This window comes from Phoca vitulina, unplaced genomic scaffold (genome assembly GCF_004348235.1).
Source record: "Phoca vitulina isolate PV1807 unplaced genomic scaffold, GSC_HSeal_1.0 scaffold41, whole genome shotgun sequence".
NCBI classification, from domain to species: domain Eukaryota; kingdom Metazoa; phylum Chordata; class Mammalia; order Carnivora; family Phocidae; genus Phoca; species Phoca vitulina.
In genome coordinates this window covers 16,736,331-16,760,941 of record NW_022589744.1, presented here as the reverse complement: position 1 = coordinate 16,760,941, position 24,611 = coordinate 16,736,331, and the positions used below count along the sequence as shown (strand labels likewise).

Sequence of the window (24,611 nt, the reverse complement as noted above, 5' to 3'; positions counted from 1 at the left end):
ATAAATGTTGGTGTATCTTATTATTTTTTTTTTCTAGAGAGAGTGCATGAGCGGTATGGGGGTGTTAGAGGGAGAGAGAGAATCTTTTTTAAGATTTTATTTATTCATTTGAGAGCGAGAGAGAGAGCACAAGCAGGGGGAGAGGCAGGGGGAGAGGGAGAAGCAGACTCCCTGCTGAGCTGGGAGCCTGAAGTGGGGCTTGATCCCAGGACCTGGAGATCATGACCCAAGCCGAAGGCAGATGCCCAACCATCTGAGCCACCCAGGCGCCCCAAGAGAGAGAATCTTAAGCAGGCTCCACACTCATTGCAGAACCTGACTCAGGATTCAATCTCATGACCCTGACATGACCGAAGCTGAAATCAAGAGTCAGATGCTTAACCAACGGACACACCCAGGCTCCCCTTTTTAGTTCTGTTTTTTAAGCAATTCTACACCCAGCGTGGGGCTTGAACTCACAACCCTGAGATCAAGAGTTGTACGTAGAGCCTCTACTGATGGAGCCAGGTGGGCAGCCCCAGTGTTGATACATCTAAATGTAATATGGATTTCTCTTTTTTTTTTTTGGTTCTCTTGGATTTTGCTTCATTTATTTTGTGTTGTCTTGGAGAACTAGCCCCTTTATCATTACTCAACACCCTTCTTTATCTGTGCTAATTTTCCTGGTTTCAAGTTGGCTCTGTCTGGAAAGAATGTAACTACTCTTATTTTCTTTTGATCAGTGTTAGCATGATACCTTTTTCTCCAACCACTTAAATCTGTGTGTGTCTTTATATTTTAAGTGGGTTTCTTGTAAACAACATACAGTAGGGTCTTGTTTTTTGATTCACTTTGACAGTCTTTTATTTCACATTTAAACCACTGACGTTCAAAGTGATTACTGATATAGTTGGATTAATATCCACCATAGTTGTTACTGTTTTCTCTGTGTTGCCCTCCTTCTTTGAAAATGATACGCCTAAGTATAGGTTTTTTGTTTTGTTTTGTTTTTTTGGCATTTATCCTGCTTGTTCCCTGAACTTCTGGACCTGTGGTTTCATGTCTGACCTTAATTTGGGGGAAATTCTCCATCATCATTGTTTCAAATATTTCCTCTGTTCCTTTGAAGAACTCCAGAATTCCTTCTGGTGTTCCCCTTACAAGTGTGTACATGTTACGTACTCATACCGCAGTCCTTGGATATTCTTCTCTGGTTTTGTTTTTTTCAGTCTTTGTTCTCTTTTCAGTTTTGGAAGTTTCTACTGATATTTCCTGAAGTAGAGAGACTCTTTCCTTAGCTATGTCCAGTCTACTGATAAGCCCATCAAAGACATTCATTTGTGTTACAGTGTTGTGTTTCTGATCACCAAACTTTCTTTTTAGTTCTTTGTGAGGATTCCCGTCTCTCCATACATTGCCCACCTACTCTTGCATGCTGTCTCCTTTACCCATCAGAGCCCCTGGCATAGTAATAATCACGGTTGTCTTGTGTCCCCAGTCTGATAACACCAACATCCCTGCCCTGTTGGTTCTGAGGCAGCTCTCTCTTCAAATTGTGTTTTTCCTTCTAGTTATGCCTTGTAGTTTTTTCTTCCCAGCTGGAGCTGCTGTAAGGAGGCCTTTAGTGATGCAAGTGGGGGAGGGTGGTCTGTGCCTCCGGGGTCAGGGCTCAGTCTTCCGTGAGCGTGTGGCTCTGCACTGTGAGCTTCTCGCTGTTTCTCAGCCTTCTCCCCCACTCAGGTGGGGCTGAGGCTACGGTGGGCTGGAGTCGGGTGTTTCCCTCCCCCCAGGGCAGTCAGGCCGATAACACTCTAGCAGGTTAGGCCCTATTAGCGGGGTTTCCCTGAGAAGCTGCTTTGGTGAGTCTCAGAATAGCTTTTCTCCCTCCCCCTGCTTCTTCCGTATTTCCTGTGAGAACCCGGTTGAGCTCCCGCAGCTCACACACCCCTGTCCACACGGAGCCTCCTGCAGTTCGTCAGCTCGAGGTGAGCTTTGCCTAGCCTGGCACTGGCTCCCAGAAACAGTGACTGTTTCTGCACGGGGCTGTGCTCAGGGAAGTCACTCCCTGCATCGGCCACCTGGCTCTCTGGTCTCGGGGAAGCCGTTTGCTCCGGGGCTCTGGGGCCTCCCCTCTCCTGCAGATCCAAGAAAGGCTCTTGCATTTTCAGAGTGTTCAGCTGTTTACTTGTTAGGACAGAGTTGTAACTTCCAAGCTCCTTACATGTGGAAAGTAAAACCAAAGTCCTTGCTTCCTTTATTTTGAGGCTCTTGTTAGGAGCTTATACCCTTAGGGATGTTAAACGTGTCTTGGTGAGTTGACCCTATAGCATTATGTAATGTCCTTGTTTATACCTGGTAATTTTCCTTATTCTGAGGTCTGCTTTGTTTGATATTAATACAGCCACTCCAACTATTTTTTTGATGTGTTTGCATAATACATCTTTCCCATCCTTTTACTTTTAACCTATCCATATCATTTAAGGTAAGTTGGGCCTTTTTTTTTTTTTTAAAGATTTTATTTATTTATCTGACAGAGAGAGAGACAGCGAGAGCAGGAACACAAGCAGGGGGAGTGGGAGAGGGAGAAGCAGGCTTCCCGCTGAGCAGGGAGCCCGATGCGGGACTCGATCCCAGGACCCTGGGATCATGACCTGAGCCGAAGGCAGACGCTTAACGACTGAGCCACCCAGGCGCCCCTGGGCCTTATTTTTGATCCAGTCTGACAATCTCTTTTTTAATTAAAAAATTTATTATTGAAGTATAGTGGACATACAATGTTATATTAGTTTCAGGTGTACAACATAGCGACTCAGCAGTTCTATACATTACTCAACACTCACCACAGTAAGTGTAGTTACCATCTGTCACTATACATTATTATTATTATTATTTTTTAAAGATTTTATTTATTTGACAGAGACAGACACAGCGAGAGAGGGAACACAAGCAGGGGGAGTGGGAGAGGGAGAAGCAGGCTCCCCGCAGAGCAGGGAGCCCGATGCGGGACTCGATCCCAGGACCCTGGGATCATGACCTGAGCCGAAGGCAGTCCCTTAACCGACTGAGCCACCCAGGCACCCTGTCACTATACATTATTACAGTATTATCGACTATATTGCCTATGCTCTACTTTTCATCTTCATGACTTAGTTTATAACTGGAAGTTTGTACCTCTTAATTCCCTTCACCTATTTCACCCATTCCCCCACCCCCTCTGGCAACCACCAGTTTGTTCTCTGTATTTATGGATCTGTTTCTGCTTTGTTCATTTGTTTTCTTTTTTAGAATCCATATATGAGTGAAATCATACGGTATTTCTCTTTCTCTATCTTATTTCATTTAACATAATACCCTCTAGGTCCATCCATGTTGTTGCAAATGGCAAGATCTCCTTTTTTATGGCTGAGTAGTATTCCACTGAAGATATATATACCATATCTTCTTTATCCATTCATCAATCGATGGTGACACTTGCGCTGCTTCCATATCTTGGCTACTGTAATAATGCTGCAATAAACATAAGGGTATATATACCTTCTCAAATTAGTATTTTTGTTTTCTTTGGGTAAATAACCAGTAGTGGAATTACTGGATCATCTGGTAATTTTTCTGTTTTTAGTTTTTTGAGGAACCTCCATACTATTTTCCACAGTGATTGCACTACTTTACATTCCCACCCACCTCGCATGAAAGTTCCCTTTTCTCCACATCCTCACCAACACTTGTTATTCCTTGTCTTTTTGATAATAGCCATTCTGACAGGTGTGAGGTGATCTCATTGTAGTTTTGATTTGCATTTCCCTGATGGTGATGAGGAGTGTTATTGATGAAGGATAGTTGGAAGAAATGCAGGCATGGACAAGGGGCCCCACCCTAAGAGGAAACCACTGTTAAAAGGATTTTACACCACCCTGGAAGGAGCCCTCCACCCTTTCCCACTTGAATGGACAAAAACCTGATTGGGTGATGCACATGGAGGGTTAATCAGATTAAAACAGCCCTGTCAACAAGCCCATAAAAACCCTCAGACTTAGAAACTCCGGTAGCAACCCCATCTCAGGTCCCCTCCTTCTTTGGGAGCTTTGTACTATCACTCAAACTTTGCTTTGCTGCCCTCCACTCTTCATCTGGTCTGCCTCTTCATTCTTTGTTTTTGTTTTTTTTAAAGATTTTATTTATGTATTTGACAGAGACACAGCAAGAGAGGGAACACAAGCAGGGGGTGTGGGAGAGGGAGAAGCAGGCTTCCTGCTGAGCAGGGAGCCCGATGTGGGGCTTAATCCCAGGACCCTGGGATCATGACCTGAGCTGAAGGCAGAGGCTTAACTGACTGAGTCACCCAGGCGCCCCAACCTCTTCATTTTTTGAAGCAGCATGACCAAGAACCGCAGGCACTAAAGGAAAAGAAATCCTGTAACATTTTCATGTGTCTGTTGGCCATCTGTGTCTTCTTTGGAGAAATGTCTATTCAGGTTCTCTGCCCATATTTTAATCATACTATTTTTTGATGTTAGGTTGTAGAAGTTCTTTGTTTTGGATGCTCTTTATCAGATATATCATTTGCAAATGACCTCTCCCATTCAGTAGGTGGACTTTTTGTTTGTTGATGGTTTACTTTGCTTTCCAGACTTTTATTTTGTAGTCCCAATAGTTTATTTTTGTTTTTCTTGCCTGAGGAGACATATTCATAAATATGTTGCTGTGGCTGATGTCCAAGAAGTTACTGCCTGTTTTCTTCTAGGAGTTTTATGGTTTCAGATTTCACATTTAGGTCTTAAATCCATTTTGAGTTTATTTTGTATAAACAAAATAAGTATAGTACAAGAAAGTGGTCCAGTTTTCCCAACACCATCTGTTGTCTTTTCCCCATTGTATATTTTTGCCCCCTTTAACTGGGTTTATTTCTGGGCTCTCTGTTCTGTTCCAATGATCTATGTGTCTATTTTTGTGCCAGTACCATACTATTTTATTATAGCTTTGTAGAAGATCTTGAAATTGGGGATCGTGATACCTCCAGCTTTGTACTTTCTCAAGATTGCTTTGGCTATTTGTGGTCTTTTGTAGTACAATACAAATTTTAGGACTTTGTTCTAGTTCTGTGAAAAATGCTGTTTGTATTTTGATAGGGATTGCACTAAATCTGTAGATTGCTTTGGGCAGTAGTATAGACATTTTAACAATATTGGTTCTTCCAATCCATGAGCATGGAATATCTGTCCATTTATTTGTGTCATCTTCAATTTTCTTCATCAGTATTTTATAGTTTTCAGAGCACAGGTCTTTCACCTCCTTGGTTAAATTTAATATTTCTAGGTTTTTTATTTTTTAAGATTTTTATTTATTTAAGAGAGAGAGCACAGGCAGGGGGAGAGGCAGAGGGAGAGGGATAAGCAGATTCCCAGCTGAGTGGTGAGCCCTACATGGGTCTTGATCCCAGGACCCTGAGATCATGACCTGAGCTGAAGTCAGACACTTAACCGAGTGAGCCATGCAGGCGCCCTGGTATTTTATTCTTTTTGATGCGTTTGAAATGCGACTGTTCTTTAAAATTTCTGACAATCTCTTTTAATTGGCATGTGTAGGCTGTTTATATTTAATGTAATTATTGATGATTCTGCCATATTTTTTGCTTAGTTCATTTTTTTCTTCCCTTTGGTTTTATGTTCCCTGCCTCCTTTTGTATTATTTGGAACATTTTTTTGCATTCCATTTACTTTTTAGCTTTTTGTTATATATTATTAGTGATTGCACTACTGATTACAATATTCAAAGTAACTTTTCACTCTACTTCAGAATTAATGTTTCACCACTTCAAGTGAAATGTAGAGACCTTATAAGTAAACCTTTGCCTTCCTCTTTATATTGTAATTTTGTCAATATAACATTTGCATACACTGAAAGCCCTGAAAGACAGTAATTGTTACATTGCAAAGTCAGACATCTTTTAAAGAACTTAAGAGGAAACATTAATGTATTTGCCCAGATCTTTCCATTTCTGCTGAGCTCTTTCTTCATTGCTTAAGTTCCAAGTTTCTCTCTGCCATTTACTTTTTGCCTTCCTTTAGAACTTCCTTTAGCTTTGCCTTCTGAGAGCTCTGCTGGTTCAGGACTCTTAGTTTTCCTTCATCTAGGAATATCTATTTCATCTGTATTCCTGGTATTTTCTGCAGCTATAGTATTCTAGATGGATGGTTACTTTCAGCCTTTAAAAGCTATCCAGGCATATGGCCTCTGTGGTTTCTGATGAGAAATCTGTAGTTATTCACATTGTTGTTGCTCTGTATGAGTCACTTTTCTTTGGCTGCTTTCAAGATTAAAAGTCTTCAGTTTCATTAGTCCATGGTGTTTTGACATGGTTTTCTTTGAGCTTAACTTTTTGGGGTTTACTGAGCTTTGTGAATCTTTACGTTTGTCTTTTGTCAAATTAGGGATATTTTCAACCATTTTGTTAAAAAAAATTTTTTTTTTTTACACCAATGTCTTTCTCCTTTTGCTGGGAATCCAATTAACACATACATTAAATCTTTTTATATTGTCCCACAAGTCCCTGAGACTCCATTTGTTTCTGTTTCCAAATGTTTTTTTCTGTTTATCCACTGTATTTTTCACTTTAAAGTTTATAACTTTTGGCTTATTTCAAGAGCATCTGCCCTTCTTTAATGGAGTATGATTATAATAAAACATTTATATAAAAGCTCTAATATCTGAGTATTCCAACACATTTAAGTTGACATATATTAACTTTCTTTTCCCTTTAAAAACGTTCCTGGCTCTTCATAGGTGAGTAATTTTGGATTGTATTCTGGACATTTTTAATATTATGAGACACCGAGTCTTATTAAAATCCTTTGGAGAATGTTGGTTTTTTTTTTTTTTTAAGCAGGCAAATAATCTATGTTCAGACTGCACATGCTGATCTGCTCTGGGTGGGCTCTGGTTCTGGTATCCATTGTTTTCCAAGAGCTATTTGGGTCTATGCCTGTGTGCACCACCAGGGGCCAATCGATACGGTAGTTCAGTTAATACAGTCTCTACTTTGTCAGGTCAGTTCCAGGCACATGCAGTTCAGGGTGAACCCAGGGTATCATGTGGGCTTTAGGGGATCTTCCCATATTTCCATCTTCCAGATACCCCTTTTCCCGGTCCTCTGGCTAAAGAAGTTCAGGTTTTGCCTCCCTGTGGTGCTGCACACTATGTCTGGGTCCAGCTTGGGGCCAAAGTTGAGGCCCCAAGGAAGGAAAAACATCACAGGGATTCTGCCCTCCACACACACCCTCTTTGGAGTGTATGGGTGTCCCCTTTTCCAGTTCCTCTTGGCTGAGTACTGTGACCAGAGCCACTGCACGCAGCCCGTGCTCTGCCAGGTGGAGGGAGGGGTCCCTCGGGTGCTCTCTCGTTTGCTTCTGATGTGCAGTTCCGGTATTCAGGCTCCCCAGGAGATACAAGAGGGAAAAATATGGGAAAGTCATCACCATATTGGTTGTTACTGGAGTTTTAATCCCCCAGCCCCAATCTGCCTATTTATTTTTCAGAGAACTGGGATAATTGCTTTATTCCGTTAAGGGTTGTTAGTTGTAACCACTGGGAAGATATAGGGCAGAGCGTGCTTACACCATGGGGACCTCTGAAGGGCATTTCCAAACTCAGGAAATTTGTGCCCACAGGTTTACCCATCTCCTCAGAGGTCACCTGAGGCCCTGGTTAACATCTGGTGTGTTGCTGTGGACAGAAACGTGGAGGGAGCGGTAAGTGTAAGTCTGTTTAGCGCAGCATTTCCTAGAAACCTGAGTGCCGGCCAGTGGCCCCGTGCACTTACACCTCCCGGTTTATGCCAGAACTTACTAGATGGTGACTGCAGGTAGGTTCACAATGTGCCCTGATGTCTTCATTGCAGATGAAACGTGGCCCTAAATGGGGACCTACCTCTAATTAGCAGTGCTTTTGCTACAGGGGAAGGCCTCCTATCAGCGAATTGTTTCCTTTCTCTGAAGGTTCCTCTCTTCATCTTTTTCCTGGACAAAGGTAGCTTATCCTCTAGGATAGCTGTCACCCCTGTTTTGACGTAGTTTTAACTTCAAGGTGAACCTAATGAATTACCAGAGTAACACTGCCTAAGAGAAGGGGGGCTAAGGCTGTACGCATTCTAAAGCATCTATTAACACAGCGTGGACAGCAGATCTAAAAAAGCCCATTATGACTGCTTCCTTTTGCAAGGAGAAATCGTCTCTCAGCGTAGGAATGAAGCCCCCTATGAGCTCTGTCCTCAGGCCCTGAAGTGCTGCTTCACTGAGCTGCCACAGGGCCTTGCGCCATCCTTCTTGGTACTCCTCCTTCCCCTGCTGCCCAGGGTCAGCAAGCTCCGGGGCACCAGAGCCCACGTCACGGACTTTCTGGCAGCTGGATGGTCATCGTGTTAGAATGTGGAGCTTGCACAGCCACGTGCCTCTTTAGGTGAGACTCATCCCATAGGAGGATACATCTCAGTTGTTTGCAGTGATCTTGATTCTTAGGTTGAAGGCAAGGTCTATAGAAGAAATGACAGCAACAGCCACAACCTCAAATAGGTTTTAAAACTGCACTGTCACAGATAAAAATCAGCAAGACTCCATTACCACTGCCTGTGACCCCCGTGCCTCTTCCTTGTGCAAACACCTCTCACCCCTTCCTAGTGGCAGAGCAGACACCACGGTCAGCACACACAGCTCCTTTGTACACCTGTTCCAGTGCTCCAGACCTCTGGCATGCTCAGAGCACAGGTTAAAAAAAAAAAAAATGCTTGCCTCAGTTTATCAAAATGACAATGATACTCTGTATTCAATTAAAATTAGTAAAAATATTTTATTTAATTTCAGGAACTTGGTAATTTTAAAATTTCAAATCTTTGCACACAAATCACCACTGTACTTTCTAGGGTTGTGGAGGTTAGGACTTGAAGATTGTCACTTACCTCCTTGTGTCACACAGCACAGAGATCCCAAGTCCTGGCCCTGCCCCGCCCCTTCTGACTATGACTCAGGGTCTGTGCTGTTGTTCTAGGGAGGATGGCGAAGGGGGTGGTGTCTTTAAGGAGCTCAACTGTTCACGTGGAGACTAACGATGCCAGAGTAAGATGGATCCGCAGTCATGCCCAGACTCCTCAGAACATGCCTGTCATGTGTCTCACATGTGAGTTTCTCTTGTGTTTTTGTTTGGTTCAGGGCAAAGCTGTTGAAAGGAAGTTTCTAGTCCCTTGGGGGGGCTTGGAAGTTTGGCAAAGATCAAAGCAGAAACCTCTTGAAATAAGACATTTAGGAACTGCCGGTGAACAGCGGAGAGTTCAGTGCTACGTGTCTGTTGATGGGCACCAGGCATCCAGCAGGGTAGAAGGGACACAGGCTCAGTGACCCTGGGTGTTTTGAGGGCTCTTGGAAATTCAGAGCTAAACTGAACATTTTTAAGAGCCTCTGGGATATGGCTGTTTGTTAATCCATGGTTTTTTTTCTACCCTTTCCTTGATATTCTTAAAATACCACGTGCCAATCAATTAGCCAACTGAACGAGGCAACAAGAAAGAAAAGGCCTCAAGCCCTCTGACAAAGGCTCACACCAGCTACCTTACACCAAAAAACTAGCCTCCTCTCTTTTTTAAAATTTGAGAACTGGATTTTTTTTTTTTTTTTTAATCTACAATCCCAGCAGAAACCCCTCCAGACCCACAAAGTGTCTGTGTTTTAGGCTCAGAAATAACCAATCGGTGGACTGGGCTTAGGGAGAATCCACCCATCTTTCTGGATGGTGACAGGTACACAGCTGTGTAGACACATCTCCAGGAAGACATACGATGCGTGTGCCCAATCCAGTGTTCCCGCTGGGGCCGTCTTGACTACTGTCCAGAGCTCAGGCAGGGCCTACAGCAGCCGTGACCGGCAGGTCTGGACCACTCAGTGGAACGACCTGACCCTACGTAAGACACAATGCAATCCGAGTTATCTTGCAAATTGCAAACCTTCTGAGTAAAAAGACAAAAATATACATTCCAAGGTATCTGTAAAGTGCCTGGAAGATGCAGACCGCCGCCCTGAGGTGCTCCAGTCCATCTGTGCTTCAGCCTGCAGCCTAGATTCTGCTGCTGCCACATGCATGCGATCGTTCACATGATGGTTTTGTTTTTATTTTTTAAATGGCTGAGTTATAAATCCAGCTAGTGTGCAGTAATTTCATAATTTTTAATATGCATTATCTGCGATAACATTGTGACAGCTCCATACTGTGGGTTGACACACAATACTTAGAACAGATTTATCATATTTGGTCTGTAGGTAAATAATAAATGTTTTAAAATTGCCTAAATATACCATTCTGAGCCGTTTCATTCCACCAGGAAAATACAGGGTTTTTTTCCTCTCTTTAAAAAAAATTAAATACCAAAATAACTACATTTAAATAAATAACATGATGATGATGATGACATTTAAAAGTTCACAACAAGGCCAAAGCCCTCACCCCTGGAACACTCCGGAAAAGGCCAGCGGTTTTCTTCTGGGGCAGTGTGACTGAGGCCGGGTGGGGCCCCTACTGCTCACGGTCTCACCTTTGTTTCCTTTCGTCTCACTTTTGTTTTTTTGTAGGAGAGAAGTCAGCTTCAGGACTGCTTCAGTTCTGAGAGGCTGAGGGGGATTTCCTGTTACAAACCAGAGAAGGACCTGGATGTTTCCAAGACCCTTGCGTTAACATGCAGCTTCTGAGCCACCCCAGCAACTGCTCCCCACGAGCCAGGCAAACCGCAGTGTCATCAGGTGGACGGCTGGTTGGACGACGGCTCTGTGCCTAGAACCGGTGACAGTGACTAGCGAACATGCCACGGAGAGACCTGTGACACTTGTCTGAAAAGGGTGTGTGGTATAAGACCGAATCTTTTTTCCAAATGAAGTAGGAACAGTTCTGTTGTTTTAAACACACACAACACTTAGGAGGCTTGTTTTACTTAGAGTGGAAAATTATGCAAGGGACAAAGTCAACACAAAGGAACAAACAACAAAAAGCAGGAAAGAGACCCAGTTAAGTGCAGCTCCACGAGTCCAGCAGTTCTTTCAGTCATGGTTAACATGCGGCCCAGCATGGGCATCCATCTGTCCAGTCTGTCCGTCCGTCCTAGATGCATCCGGCACCTGCTCTAACACGGAAAACCTGCAGATGTCATCAAGTAGCTCCATCTGAACGTTAACAGGACAGACAAAAGGAAATCATTCCATAGGCTGAAAACAAACAACAAAAACAAAACTACATTGTTTCTTTTCCCCAAATGAAATCAACACGAAAGGTCCTGTGTGATTCCAAAATTTCCAGAGTAGAAATGGAGCGATCGGAAATGTCAAAGACCCCGTTATTTTGTAAAGAAAGTACACCTCAAAATATTCTAATTCCACATGTGAACAACAAAATACTGTCTCATCTACCAGTGCCAGCCCCAAGGGTTCTGGGAGGGCGGCGGGGACAGTCCCCGCCCTGTCCCAGCAGCTCCGCTCCGGAGTGACAAGCTGAGCTCGGGGTGGGGAGACACTGCCGGAACCAGGTTTTGTTGCATGTGGTTTTGTTCAGGTGTGACTTCTTTTAGGAGTTTTAAGGCCACCTGGGTTTTGTGTTTTCAGTGCTGAGGTGAAGTCCAACCGCAGGGCCCTCTACCCACCGAGACAACGCGCTCCGAGCGTCGGTGAGTGGCAGTGTCTCCTTTTGGCACCACAGAGTTGATACTAAAGTAAGAAAAGCTGTCCCAGTCGCTAGTTTTGGACACCTTTCTCCCTGCCGGCTGCCGGCGGCGTGTCCACACTCAGGGCGATGACGATGCTCTCGCCGTCTTCCGTCTTGACCCGCTTCAGCTCTGGCTGCTCCGTCTGGTCGCCATTCTGGCGCTTTGTGGGCAGGGAGGCTGATGCCGAGGCATGTGTTGCCAACATGTGCAGAGGACTCGCCACTGCTGCAAAGAGACAGTGAGTCAGGCCCCATGTTCTCGGGTGCATCCTTGTCCCCTATCAGGCCCCCGGGGACCCCAGGCACCCACTGGTCCAGGCTCTCTGCCCGAAGGGTTGGCTACTGTGTGGGACTGGTATGGCCCCCAGTGGCCAGGGGCACAGGAGTCTGCACTGGACACCTGGGGAGCAGAAACGCTAGAGCAAGTTAGCAATGGCTATTCTCAGTGGCAGCCAGCATCTTTATTACTTCAAATAGTGTGTACCTTTCAGAGAACTGGGGGGGAGGCCGAGGCCCCTCGTGCCCCCCGCCACACTGGGCGCTCCTGATCACTTCACACACGAGGAGGGGAGCGGGCATGTGGCTCAGGCTAACAGCTGCAACAAGGGCAGCCTCGTATCTGTGCCAGGGAATACCCTTCAGAGCCCCGTGAATCTAGGGAGTTTACAAGCAAACATGTTCCCACAAGCCCCTGCGCTGGCTTCCCGGCTTCTCCTTGGTCCCCACCTCCACTGCCAAGCACTTCCTCTCAGCTCTTCATCACGGGCCAGCATGGGACTTCTCTGGCCCTCACCTGCCCCACGCTGTGTGCAAGCAGGTCAACGCCAGGAGATGAAAAAAGAAAGTGCCGCTTCCTTAAAGTGTTAAGACAAGGCTGGGTTGAAAAGGAAGGCCTGGACCTCCGCTGGGAAGCGGCAGAACTGCCAGCCTTGTCAGTGTCCCAACGTGAGGTACGCAAGTCCTGATGCTACCTTCAGGCCCCTGCCTCAGACCAAATCCCGGAAACAGCCCGGGGAAGCAGAGATGAAGAGGGAAGAAGACAGACGGGGGAATGTGTCGTGGAGTGGAAGTATCAGATGAGCGCAAGGTTGCCCTGGTAACTCGGAAGGAAGGACGGACTTGGGCTACAGAAAGGCAAATCAGGAACTCAAATGCAAGGCCAAGGAGACCAGCCCCAACCCCAGGTGCCTGGCGACGGATTCGTCCAAGGAGGTGCAGGGGCGCAAGAAGCTGGGACGCAGAGAGGATGGAGGGGATACACAGACTCTGCCTGAGCAGGGGGCTGGCACAGGGGCCGCCGGGGTGAGCCAGGGGCACGGAGAACAATTCTGCAGGCTAGAGTTACCTTTCTTGTACTTGACTCAGGAAACGTCCTTTGGACAACCTCCACGCCTCCTCCTCACACAGGGGCCTCAGGCATCACTGCCGTGTGGCCCACTCATAAGGCAACACCTGTCCTACCTGATTTTTTCCGGACGAGCTACAGACAGCCAAGGTCTTCCAGATCTCGGCCACCTGGGTGACCTCATATGCTTCATCTGCCAGGCTTGTCGGCTGGCTTTGTGCTAAGGCCCCTTGTGTGTGACACATGGGGCTGGAGAGAGAGCATCCTCTGGGGCAGATGGGCCCCAAGGGGGCTTTGGAGGCCGGCCACCCGGAGAGCCGTCAGACCCTGGCCCTGTGGAGAACATACCTCCTGACCTAGACAGGAGGCCAGGGTGGGGCTCTTGCACATGGTCATGCCCTCTGGGAACAACGGGGCCAGCGAGACCCTGGCTAATGGGGGGCCTCTGATTCCTGTGCACTGTGCGTTCCTTCATCAAGACTAAGTGCCCTGTCTCGGGAACAGGGCCGATGCGGCTGTTGGGGCAGCGCTGACATGCAGCCCAAGTTCTTCCAGTGGGACACGGCCCCCCCCCGCCCCCGCCGCCCCCCAGTGGAAGCGGTGCCCAACACAAGCCACACAGTACACCGGGCACTTGCTGCCGTATGTCAACCGACTAACACACACCTTGTTTTACATGTGTTTCTGGTTAAAGACAACTTACTTAACCTACAGTGGTGATTCACGGACACTGAGCGCATGCTTGAAAGCAGCTCTTCTGACACGTTTTCTCCATAAGGCACATCACAGCCTGCGGTGCCTGAACACCAGACCTTCTCAGGACTGTGCTTCTAGTTCATTTTAAACAGGAAAATCAGCAAAAAAACACAAAACGTGAAAAAACAGGGCACTAATAGGCTGTGAAAAGACAGGTGTTTATGGTGAGAGCCGCGCCCAGGAGGAGGGGTACTGTCATGTTCGACCTCAGGGGAAGTCAGCATGCCAGATTCAAAGACTGTGCCACCCTCAACACGCGTGCCCCATGAGTACAGACTGGGGATGACAAACAAATGTGAGCAGGCGAGTACGGAGGGTCAAGTGCATGAGGTCATCTCTGGAAGTCCTGCAGAGCACCAGCCTCAGACACGGCGGCCCAACATGTGCTTGGAGGCGCAGTCGCCCTGTCCACGGCTCACAGCAGGAGGGGTGAGGGAGAAACACCGCCCGCTCAGGGCAGGCGCCTCCACCCTCCCTGCTTGAGCCCTCCCATGCCCCTCAGAGGAGTTGGGGGCAGCCCCTCCTGCAGACCACCCGTGGGGAAACACAGGGCAAAAGGCCACGCTGGTCAAGCAGGTACTCTGCTGGTTCCAGATACAACCCTGCAACAGAGCACAGCACGCAGGCACGAGGACACGGGCACTTGCACCCCCATGAAACCCTTCCACCTCCTTAAAACCTGGCAGGGCCAGACCCCTCGCAGCTGGACCTCAAAGCAGAACAAGCTGGAGGACTGGAGGCTGTTTTCTGCAAGAAGGGGTGATAGCCGCGAGCACGAGGGAGACTCTTCAGGACGACAAGTGAAGCGTTAGTCCGGGACTTCTCCTTTATGGTCACCAGAGAACACAGTCAGCAGAGTAAGGCGACCTTTCCTCTTGACACCCCTGCCCCCCTGACAAAGGCCTAGGGTAGCAGTCTCAGCAGAGACTGAGTACCTTTGGCCAGAACACAGACCAGCGGGGGAAGAGAGGCTGAGGAATGGTCAGAAGCACGTTTTCTGGGAAGCAGGTCGAGCAGCCCCAGAAGCTGCCAGGAAGAGGATCCATCACACACTGGCCCAGGCCTGACTTCTATATTCATGCTCTGATACCAAAGCAGACAAAATCTCCAAGTAAACTACAAACAACTTCCCTGACAAATACTGACACAAATAACCTCAACAAGACGTGAGCAAACCAAATTCAACAGCATATTAAAAGGGTTATACACCATGACCAAGTGGGATTTACCCCAGGGATGCAAGGGTGATTAAACTACAAAAAACCGAACCAATGCAACACATTGCATCAATAAAAGAAAAAGCCCGTGATCATCTTAACACAGAAAAGCACGTGACAGGGGCGCCTGGGGGGCTCAGCTGGTCAAGGTCCAACTTTCGGCACAGGTTGTAAGTTCAGGATCGTGGGACTGAGCCCCGTGTAGGGCTCCCTGCTCAGTGGGGAGTCTGCTTGAGATTCTCTTTCTCCCTCTGCCCCTCTCCCCCACCCCCACCCTTGTCTTGTGTGCCCGCCCTCCCTCGAAAAAAAAAAAAAAAAAAAAAGCAAGCATGTGACAGAATTCAACACCCTTTCATGATAAAGCTACTCAGCAAACCAGAAAGAAGGATAACATAATAAAGTCTGTAGATGACAACCCACAGCTAACATCGGCCTCGATGGTGAAGGACAATGCTCTCCCCTTAAGGTCAGGAGCAGGACAAGGATGCTTGCTTTTGCCACTGAGATTCAGCACCTCGCTGGAGTTCTAGCCCTAGCAATAAGGCAGCAAAAGGAAGTAAAGGACATCCATATGGAAAAGAAATAAAACTATCTCTACTGGAGAGGACATAATCTTCGTATGTATAAAATCCTAGCAAATCCACACAAGAAAAGAAAACCCCCTAAACCAAAAACTATTACAACTAATAAATGAATTCAGCAAAGCTGCAGGGTACAGTATCAACAGGCAAACACTGGCTGTATTTCTATACCTTAGCAATGAACAACTTCAAAAGGAAATTAAGAAAACAATTCCAAAGGAATAAACTAGGAAGAAATTTAAGCAAGACTTTTACACTGAAAACTACAGAACATTGCTGAAAGAAATTAAAGACCTAAACAAATGGAAACGTCCATGCTCACAGACTGAAAGACGTGATATTCACCCCGCACTACTGCCTGGAGCAATCTATAGGCTCAGTGCAGTCCCTATCAAAATCCCCAATGTGTTTTTTGCAGAAATGGAAAAGCTGATCCTAAAACTTGCATGGAATTGTTAGGTATCCAGAATAGTCAAAACAATCTTGAAAAAAAAAAAAAAAAACAAAGTTGGAGGACTCATACTTCCCAATTTCAAAACTTCCTACAAAACTGTAATAATCAAAACTAGCTTTGGCATAAGGGCAGACACGAAGATCAATGAAAATATAACGGAGAGAAACAAACCCATGTATCTGAGGTCAAGTGATTTTTCTATTTTTTTAAAAACAAATTTTTTTATTTTTAATTTTTTTTAGATTTCATTTATTTATTAGAGAGCACAAGCAGGGGGAGTGGCAGGCAGAGGGAGCAGGTGAAGCAGGCTCCCTGCCTAGCAGGGAGCCCAACACAGGGCCCAATCCCAGGACCCCGGGATCACAACCCGAGCCAAAGGCAGATGCTTAACCAACTAAGCCACCCAGGCTCTCCAGTCAAGTGATTTTCAGTAAGGGTGACAAAACCATTCAGTGGGGAAAGCACGGTCTCTTCAAATGGTGCTGGGACAACTAGGCATCCACATGCCAAAGAATGAAGTCAGGCCCTTACCTCACATTATATACAAAAATTAGCTCAAAATGGATCAAAGACCTAAGCATAAGAGCTAGAACTATATAGCTCTTAGGAGAAGAAAACATAGGGGTAGGTAGTCATGACGTTGAATGTGGCGATGGATTCTTAGCTAGGATACCCCAAAGCACAAGACACAAAAGGGAAAAGAGATAAACAAGACTCCACAATTGAAACTGGTGCATCAGAGACACTATCAGGAAAGTGAAGTGACAAAACCACCGAACGGGAGAAAATGTTTGCAAATCACATATCTGATTAGGACCTAGTATCCAGAATATATAAAGAACTCCTATAACTCAACAAAAAATAGGCATCTGTTTGAAGAAAACATACAAATAACCAAGCACATGAAAAGATGCTCACCACCACTAGTCATGAGGGAGATGCGAATCACCACCACTGATCCTGGGGTGCCTACGGGGCTCAGTCCGGGTGAGCCTCTGACTCTTGATTTCGGCTCAGGTCACGATCTCAGGGTCCCCACTGGGATCAAGCCCTACCCCGGGGCTCCACGCTCAGCGGGGCAATCTCCTGGAGATTCTCCCTCTGCCTCTGCCCCTCCCTCCACTTTCCCGCTCTTAAAAAACAACGAAAACAACCACCACCACCACCACACTGATACCACTTTACACCAAATAAGATGGCCTTGAGGGGGAAAAAAAAAAAAACCAACAGAAAATACCAAGTGATGGTCAGCATGTGGGTAAATCAGAACCTCACACATCATTGGTGGGAATGCAAAATGTTGTAACCACTGTGGCAGTTTGGCAGTTCCTCAATAAATTAAACACAGACTTGCCATATTAATGAGCAGTTCTACTCCTAGGTTACAATCCCCCAAAATGAAAACAAGGACTCAATACATATACACGAATATTCACAGCAGTACTATTCATATTCACAACAGCCAGAAGGTGGAAACAACCCAAATGTCCATCAGCTGATGAATGAATCAACAAAAATGGAAACCTACTGAGCCATAAAGAAGAGCTGACCTAGGCTACAACATCAATGACCTCAAAACGTGATGCTCACTGAGGGAGACCAGATATAAATGGCCCTATATTTTATTTACAGGAAATGTCCAGTGTAGGTAAATGTCCACAGACCGCAGATTAGCTGCCACCAGGGGCTCAGTAAGAGGGAACCAGGACGTAGCTGCTTACTGGGTATACAGTTTCTTCTGAACTCATTAGAGGTGATGGTTTCAAAACACTGTGAATTAGTACTTAATGCCACTGACTTGTACACTTTTAAAATGGTCGATGTGTTATGTATATTTTACTATTTTTTTTTTAAAAAAGAAATACATGATTTGAATCCTAAAGAGATACTAGGTATAAAAGAATTATTGCTAATTTTAAAAAATGACAATAATGGTATGGTGCTTACACAGTACAAGGAAGTTCTTTTAGAGATGCTGAAATATTAATAGATGAAATGACACTCCGTCTGGATCTGGGTGGGGAACAGATGGGGGAGAATGGAACAAGATCGGCTGTGAGGTAATTTCCGGAATGTTTGACATTTTCCATAATAACAGCTTAAAAGAAAAATATCAAAGCTGCTGACTTTCACAACTGATTAATAACAGGTACTGCTTTCCTTTCTCCAGAGTGACTTTCACAGGTAAAGCAAGTCACAGGCTGCGCAGCACCCAAACGACACCTGACACTGTGTAAGGAGAGCTACCTCCAGGCCACCCTCCTGCCCATGGGGTCTTAAAGCTCATCTGCCACCTCCTTCCCCTTTCTCAACAGCACCTCCTTCACCCACTGGGCTGGGCGCTGCCGCTGGGGAGGAGCGCGTCGGGATGGCACGTGAAACAAAGGGATACTGAAGACACAGGTGCTGTGACGTGGGATCACTGCTGATCGGATAAAAAACCCTTTTCCAAGCCAGTGATTTCTAAATGAAAGACTGCAACCAAATTAAAGAACCAATAAACAGGTAATTTAAAATGGTTTTTGCTAAAAGATGACTAAAACTGGAAGGAGTTACAATATTTTTTCCACCCTTCCTTCTTCTGAGAGGGAACAAGGTCTCGGGGCTGACCCTGCGGTGATCGTCAATGATAACTGTGTGGCTTTCGTTAAAGCCCGAGATTAAGAAATTCATCTTTAATACAATTTTAATATATAAGAATTATATTTTTGGTGGTTTTTTTTTTTTTTTGAGATTTATTTATTTATTTTAGAGAAAGAGCACTCATGAGCAGGAGGGGCAGAGAGAGGGCGGAGAGAGAATCTCAAGTAGACTCCACACTGAGCGCAGAGCCCAATGCGGGCTCATGACCCTGAGATCATGACCTGAGCTGAAACCAAGAGTTGGAAACAACCAACTGCGCCACCCAGGTGCCCCTGTGTTTTTGGTTTTGATCGACCGTAGTAATAACAATTGATAAATCAACCCTTATAGTCACAATTAAATCTTTAACATTTCTGCATTCTCTTGTTGCAGAGTAAAAAATGTCCTCAATAAACCACATTCAAGCATAAAATGTTTGGCATTCGTACAAGATCCGTGAGGGCATGGGACTCAGTGACAAGGGCAGGAGGGCCTGTCTGGGTGTTGATACGTTCTGAGAGTGGTTACCAAATCAGGGCAGTATTCAGAGCCAGCAGCACATTTAAGAGAACGGTGTAAAACTTTTATTTTAAAATATCAGTATTTTCAATAGTGGACAACTTAATCCTTTGCTTATTAAATTTGTAAAGAAAAATTTTAGATACCATCTTACACATGTGAAAGGGATACACAGTTTTTCCAATTCCTTCCAGCAGACAGTTGGACATAAAAGGCCACTGACTTGCACCAGTGGTTCTCAGACAAGCTGGAATGTGTTAGAAATGCACATTCTTGGACCCCCAGGCCACACCTGTTCAGGCAGGGCCTCTGAGAGGGAGTCACCAGCCTGCACCATGGCTACACACTGAGCAGGACTCCAACCAGAAGAGGACCGACCATCCACCTCCCAATGCCACCTGCTTCCAGCTGCACCCAGGACCCACCAAGTTTGCTGCATCAAGACCAGCCACAGTGACAAACTTATTCAAAGAGAAAAGAGCAAGGCCCAAACAACTCTTAATACTTAGGAGACACAGAGCCCAAGAAGAAAGCATTTTAAATGGGTAACATTGTAAATTTCTCCATTTGTCCACAGGCTGGCATATGTCAACTATTATTTAAAAACAAAGAACTCTCAGGTGGATAGTCTTCCCCAGAAAAGGTTCCAGATCTTATTCTTCCATTGCATTTGGGGTGAGGCAGAGTGGGAATCTGAATCCCATGAGGTAAATGCAGGTCTCCTCCGTTCCGTAACAGCTCAGTAAGGAGCGGGAGGTCAACACAAGACTTCTGTTCCCTATTCTCTTTCAAAGGAACTGTCTGTGGACACAGAGAGCTGCTTTTGGCCGGCAGCCTGACTCCACGGCTTGAGGTCCTGCAGGCCACTGCTGAGACCTGACGGACAGCAGGCGCTCCACGCGCCTGGGCAAGGAGCCACTGCTGAAACAGCAGCAGCAAGGACACTGGACTCCCACCCTTCACCTTGCTCCACAAGCCTCGGCGAAAGGAAGTTCTCTGTGCCCTTATTTAAAATCCAAGCTCCCCTGGTCTGTCCTGTCTTCTCTACTAGTTTATGTCAGAACATTCACAGAGAGCTACGTGCACAGGACTCTTGGCTTCTGTGAGACACACAGGCACACCACACACACGCGCAGGGGAGGGCACTGCCACTGGACAGATGTGCTGAGGCACCCCTCCCGGGGGCAGTTCAGCAGGTGGGCACCGGCACCCAAACCTCCTGCTACCTCTAGACCACACCCAGGTATCTACACACGACAAGGCAGGAGTATTTCTCTCTAGGTATTTACAGAAACACTGATCTGCCCAAACGGCCCCTCCTCCAGTGGGGTCCCATGAGAGCTAACACCCACGACCACTCGCCAGGTGCCCTACAGCACTATCAGGTTTCCTCTAAGTTTAGGGATGCCTTGGTGGTTTAGTTGGTAAAGCATCTGCCTTTGGTTCAGGTCATGATCCCAAGGTCCTGGGATCGAGTCCCCCATCGGGCTCCCTGCTCAGCGGGGAGCCTGCTTCTCCTGCTGCTGCTCCCCCTGCTTGCGCTCTCTGACAAATAAAATCTTAAAAAAAAAAAAAAAAAGGTTTCCTATAGTCTAGAAATGCAAACATCTCCTCAAACAAAAAATTAAAATTGTAACAATCGGAACCAAAACATGGAACACTGCCATTCATAAAAGGAGAGCAAAGGATCTTCGCTCTTGATATTTGTACCCTATTACCTGCGGAGGACACTGCTTACCATTGTTCACCTGGCCATGTACGGCGGCAGGGATTGGCACCACGTGAGTCCCGTTTTGCGTTACAGTTTTTATTGGTAGCTGGTGCTGACCTAGAGGTGCCTGCTGCACTATGGTAACCGTCTGGACTGGGGTGGTCTGTGGCGTCTGAATGATCCGGCTAGCAGCGCCCAGTGTGGCATGGCTAATCGCAGGAATAGGTTCCACTTTCACTGAAATTTAAAAAGGCAAAGAAATGATACCAACTGATATTACTGGAAAGCTTACAGAAATCTCACCAGGTGGCCAGCAAACCTAAGACATGACATGATTAGAAAAGGTGTCAGGCGAACAAGTCTGCTGGGCATCTGAGAGCCTGAGAAACCACCCGCAGCAACTACTTCTGTCGCTCACCTTTTACTTCTTTGTGATCTCCATTCTCCTGCGGCTCTGCCTTAGGAGGGGCCAGCACGGCCGCCTGAGTGACCACGGCCTGGCCGGCGACAGTGTACGTGCTCGCTGGGGCCAGGCCGGCCACGCTGGTGACGGACACCGCAGGGATCTGGTGGACGACGTGCACCGTCTGCACGACAGGCTGCTGGGAGGTCGAGGTGGTCACAGGAGCAGCGACTGTGTAGGTGACAGGCTTGATCGTTGGCGGCAGCTGCCGCTGCACGGCAATCAAAACGGGCTGACTAGACAGAGGCGAGCCTGCGGCGGACAAGGGAGCAGCGGTGAGGTGCAGTCGCCCACGTTCCTCCAACCGTGTCCCAGAGCTGACCAAGTACAACCACCCACTCACAACACACAGACTAATGAGAGGACGTGCCCCCTTTCACCTTGTAACAGTGAAGTCACACACGATGGGAGAAATGGGGTATTTTAATGGAGATCCCTAATTCATGTATCTAACTGCAAAAAATGCAATTCTTGCTCTATTCAGATCTGTTACAACACCTCTTTCCACAGTTCTTTCCTCACGAAAAAGAAAATGTCGACACAGTATATGGGAAGAAGCTACCTACTGAGGCCCAAACAAGGGTGCCATGCTCCCCCAGGATCAAAGTCTTTATCTTATGGTGGGTGCAAGGGAACCGCAAAGTCCAGACACAGTTACAAACTCTGCCAACCAACCCCTGCTCCTTCTGGTTTGGGCACAGAATAAAGGAAAAGACACCCGGGTGACAGGAGTTACACATGGGTGACATGTCGTCAGCATGGTCAGGAATCCCACTATCAAAATGCACATCTTGCAAACCAAACAGGAACCATAACAGAATTAGTTCAGACACATTTCCATGCTATGTTATTCCTTGTTTTTTGTTTTTAAGTTCTCTAGAGCACACATTTTTATTCTGCATTGCGACTTCGTAATGAAATGCTCACCTATTCATTAAGTGAACAGTTTCTGCTGCGAATCAGTTATCTAGTTTGTCTAATTTGTGTTATTTCTTTGGGTGGGGGATTTTTTTCATAATTTTTGAATGACGAAGCAACTAAGAAACAGATTAATTCTAAATTATTTCAGGCATCTACACAAGCTATTTACATAAAACAATGTTCACTGATTTTTTAAATACTCACAGTGCTATTAGCTTTTCAGAGCTTACAGCATGCAGGTACTATGCAGAAAGTACCAGGTACAAAGAAGCCAAGGCCTCTGCTGCATTCCTTCTGAGGAGCCTGGCGCCCCTACCTGTCTGACCCACCCCCTTGCCCACCATGCCTGCCCTGTCTCTGCACATCTCACCTGGTGCACTCTGGGCAAACCGTGCCTCCTGGATGACGGCCAGTTTGGGCTGTGAGGCGCTGGGCTCAGGCTCCAGGGGGGCTGGTGAACCTTCCCTCGACAGGCTCTCGGGAGTCTGGGCACCACTGGAGTGAGCAGAGAGCACTCCAGCGTGATTGGGAGAGGCTGGGGCACTTCTGGATTACCAAAAAGAAGACAGTGGATTTTTACAGGTAAAGCACTCATAAAGCTGCCTTGTTTCAATAAAGTGCATTCCGAAAAAAGGGGTGTCATCTGTCTTCTGCCAACCGACTACAGCTCTGTAAGTCCTACTTTCTGTGTGAATGCCCGTGACCTGAGACGGATCCCCAGCGAGACTCACTCAGTTGTGACAGCCAGTGTGCCGGCGCCGGGCGACCACAGCTCCGTGCCCAGCGCAGGCCGCACCACCGCGGAGGTGGACCGGCTGCCCTCTGAAGCAGCTCCTGTCCACCGGCATCAGGAGCCAGCAGTGTGCAAGGAAGCAGGGGCTTAAGATTTACGTCATGGTCATTTCTTTTGTTTGTTAAAAACAGAGTATCTATAAGCTAAAAATGTATAATTTGAAAATCAGGCAATTAACGTTGTATAAGTCAACCTTGAATGCGGCTTTAAAGAGCTGTTCACATGCCAAAGGAAAGGAACACACACTGCTCATCAAACGCAATATGTAAGGAGTCCGATGAAGCCACAACGGCAACATGGAACACAGTTTAAAGAAAACTTCATCAACAATCTGAACTGTTTCAGACCACTATTAATAAAAAGTCCATGGGTAGCATCCAACACTTCTTTTCAAATCCCCACCCCAAACATTTAATCATAATGCATTTGCCAATTCCTTCACTTGCAAAAGGAAAATTGACCAATACATGGAAGGTAAATTCACTGACCAGTAAGTGAGGTCTTTTTGTTTGTCTTTTTTCCTTACCTAGAGGAGAGCGGTCCCAGAGGGGTTCTAAAGCAAGGCACGCCCCTAGGCCGTCTTTTCCTAAAAGCCTGCTCTATTAATTTGCTTTCAGAGGCAGGATCTATCCTCCAGAATGAGCCTTTGCCTGGTTCTTCCTGGGAACGTGGTACTTTGATGAAATAACGATTCAGAGAGAGATTGTGGCGAATTGAATTCTATGAAACATAAAAAAATACGTAGAATTCATATATTTCTTTGCTGAGAAATCAAAATGTGCCCCAGTTTTAGTGCCCTGCAAAGCAGAAACCTAGCACTCAGCCCTTGCAGAGGGCAGACAACTTTAAAAGCAGCACTGTGCTGGAAGGAACCAGCCCTTCTCCCCTGAGTGAAGAAGGGGCTCGGGGTGTTTCCCCTCCACCGGAGGCTGACACACGGCTCTGGGAACAGTGTGGCAGGGTGGCCACCAGGGGCAAGGAGGGGACCTGGGGAACAAGGAAGGCTGGGAAATCGACACCAAAGGGAAGGAGGCAATTTCCAACAGGAAAAATGTCAACTTCCGTTTTTTTTCCAGGTAGGAAACCAAGGATTATCACTGTTGTCATCTGACATTTCCTGTGGGCCTCTCCCTTCTTAGAGATGAACAGAGCCAAAATAAGCCAATCCTTTAAAATCTTTTTGAGCACAGAATTAGCTTATAGGAATCTGTCATAGCCATCTAAAATGAATTAATCCAGTATCAAGTATTCAGTAAACCAGCAAAGGAGAAAAATGAGCTAAAGGTTGGGGAAGTATTATAGACACCATCTTCCGGTAACAAGAGCACTTTCCAAAATGCTTCCATATCGGTTTTTTAAATTTGATCCACAAAATAATCCTGTGAGGCACATACAGAAAATTTCTCTCTCAACCCCTACTCTACTCTGTTACAAAAAGCTTGGCTCACAGTTGACAGACGATTTCAAGAAAGCTCCCCGCTGCAACCTGAATAACTCTTGGCAGCACACCTGATCCTGAGCCC

The 24,611-nt window shown here is 46.2% G+C and overlaps 1 protein-coding gene across 1 annotated transcript in view; it reads right to left on the bottom strand.

The window, feature by feature from the left end:
* Positions 1–5,467: 5,467 nt before the first annotated feature.
* FOXK2 (forkhead box K2) overlaps positions 5,468–24,611 on the bottom strand; it is a gene marked incomplete at its 5' end in the record, with an annotated part of 70,114 nt that continues 50,970 nt past the window's right edge. The window contains 5 exons of the mRNA XM_032429996.1: positions 5,468–11,932; positions 20,939–21,148; positions 21,330–21,626; positions 22,666–22,841; positions 23,615–23,808. Coding sequence (XP_032285887.1) covers positions 11,736–11,932; positions 20,939–21,148; positions 21,330–21,626; positions 22,666–22,841; positions 23,615–23,808 — 1,074 coding nt within the window. The remainder of the gene's footprint in view (positions 11,933–20,938; positions 21,149–21,329; positions 21,627–22,665; positions 22,842–23,614; positions 23,809–24,611) is intronic.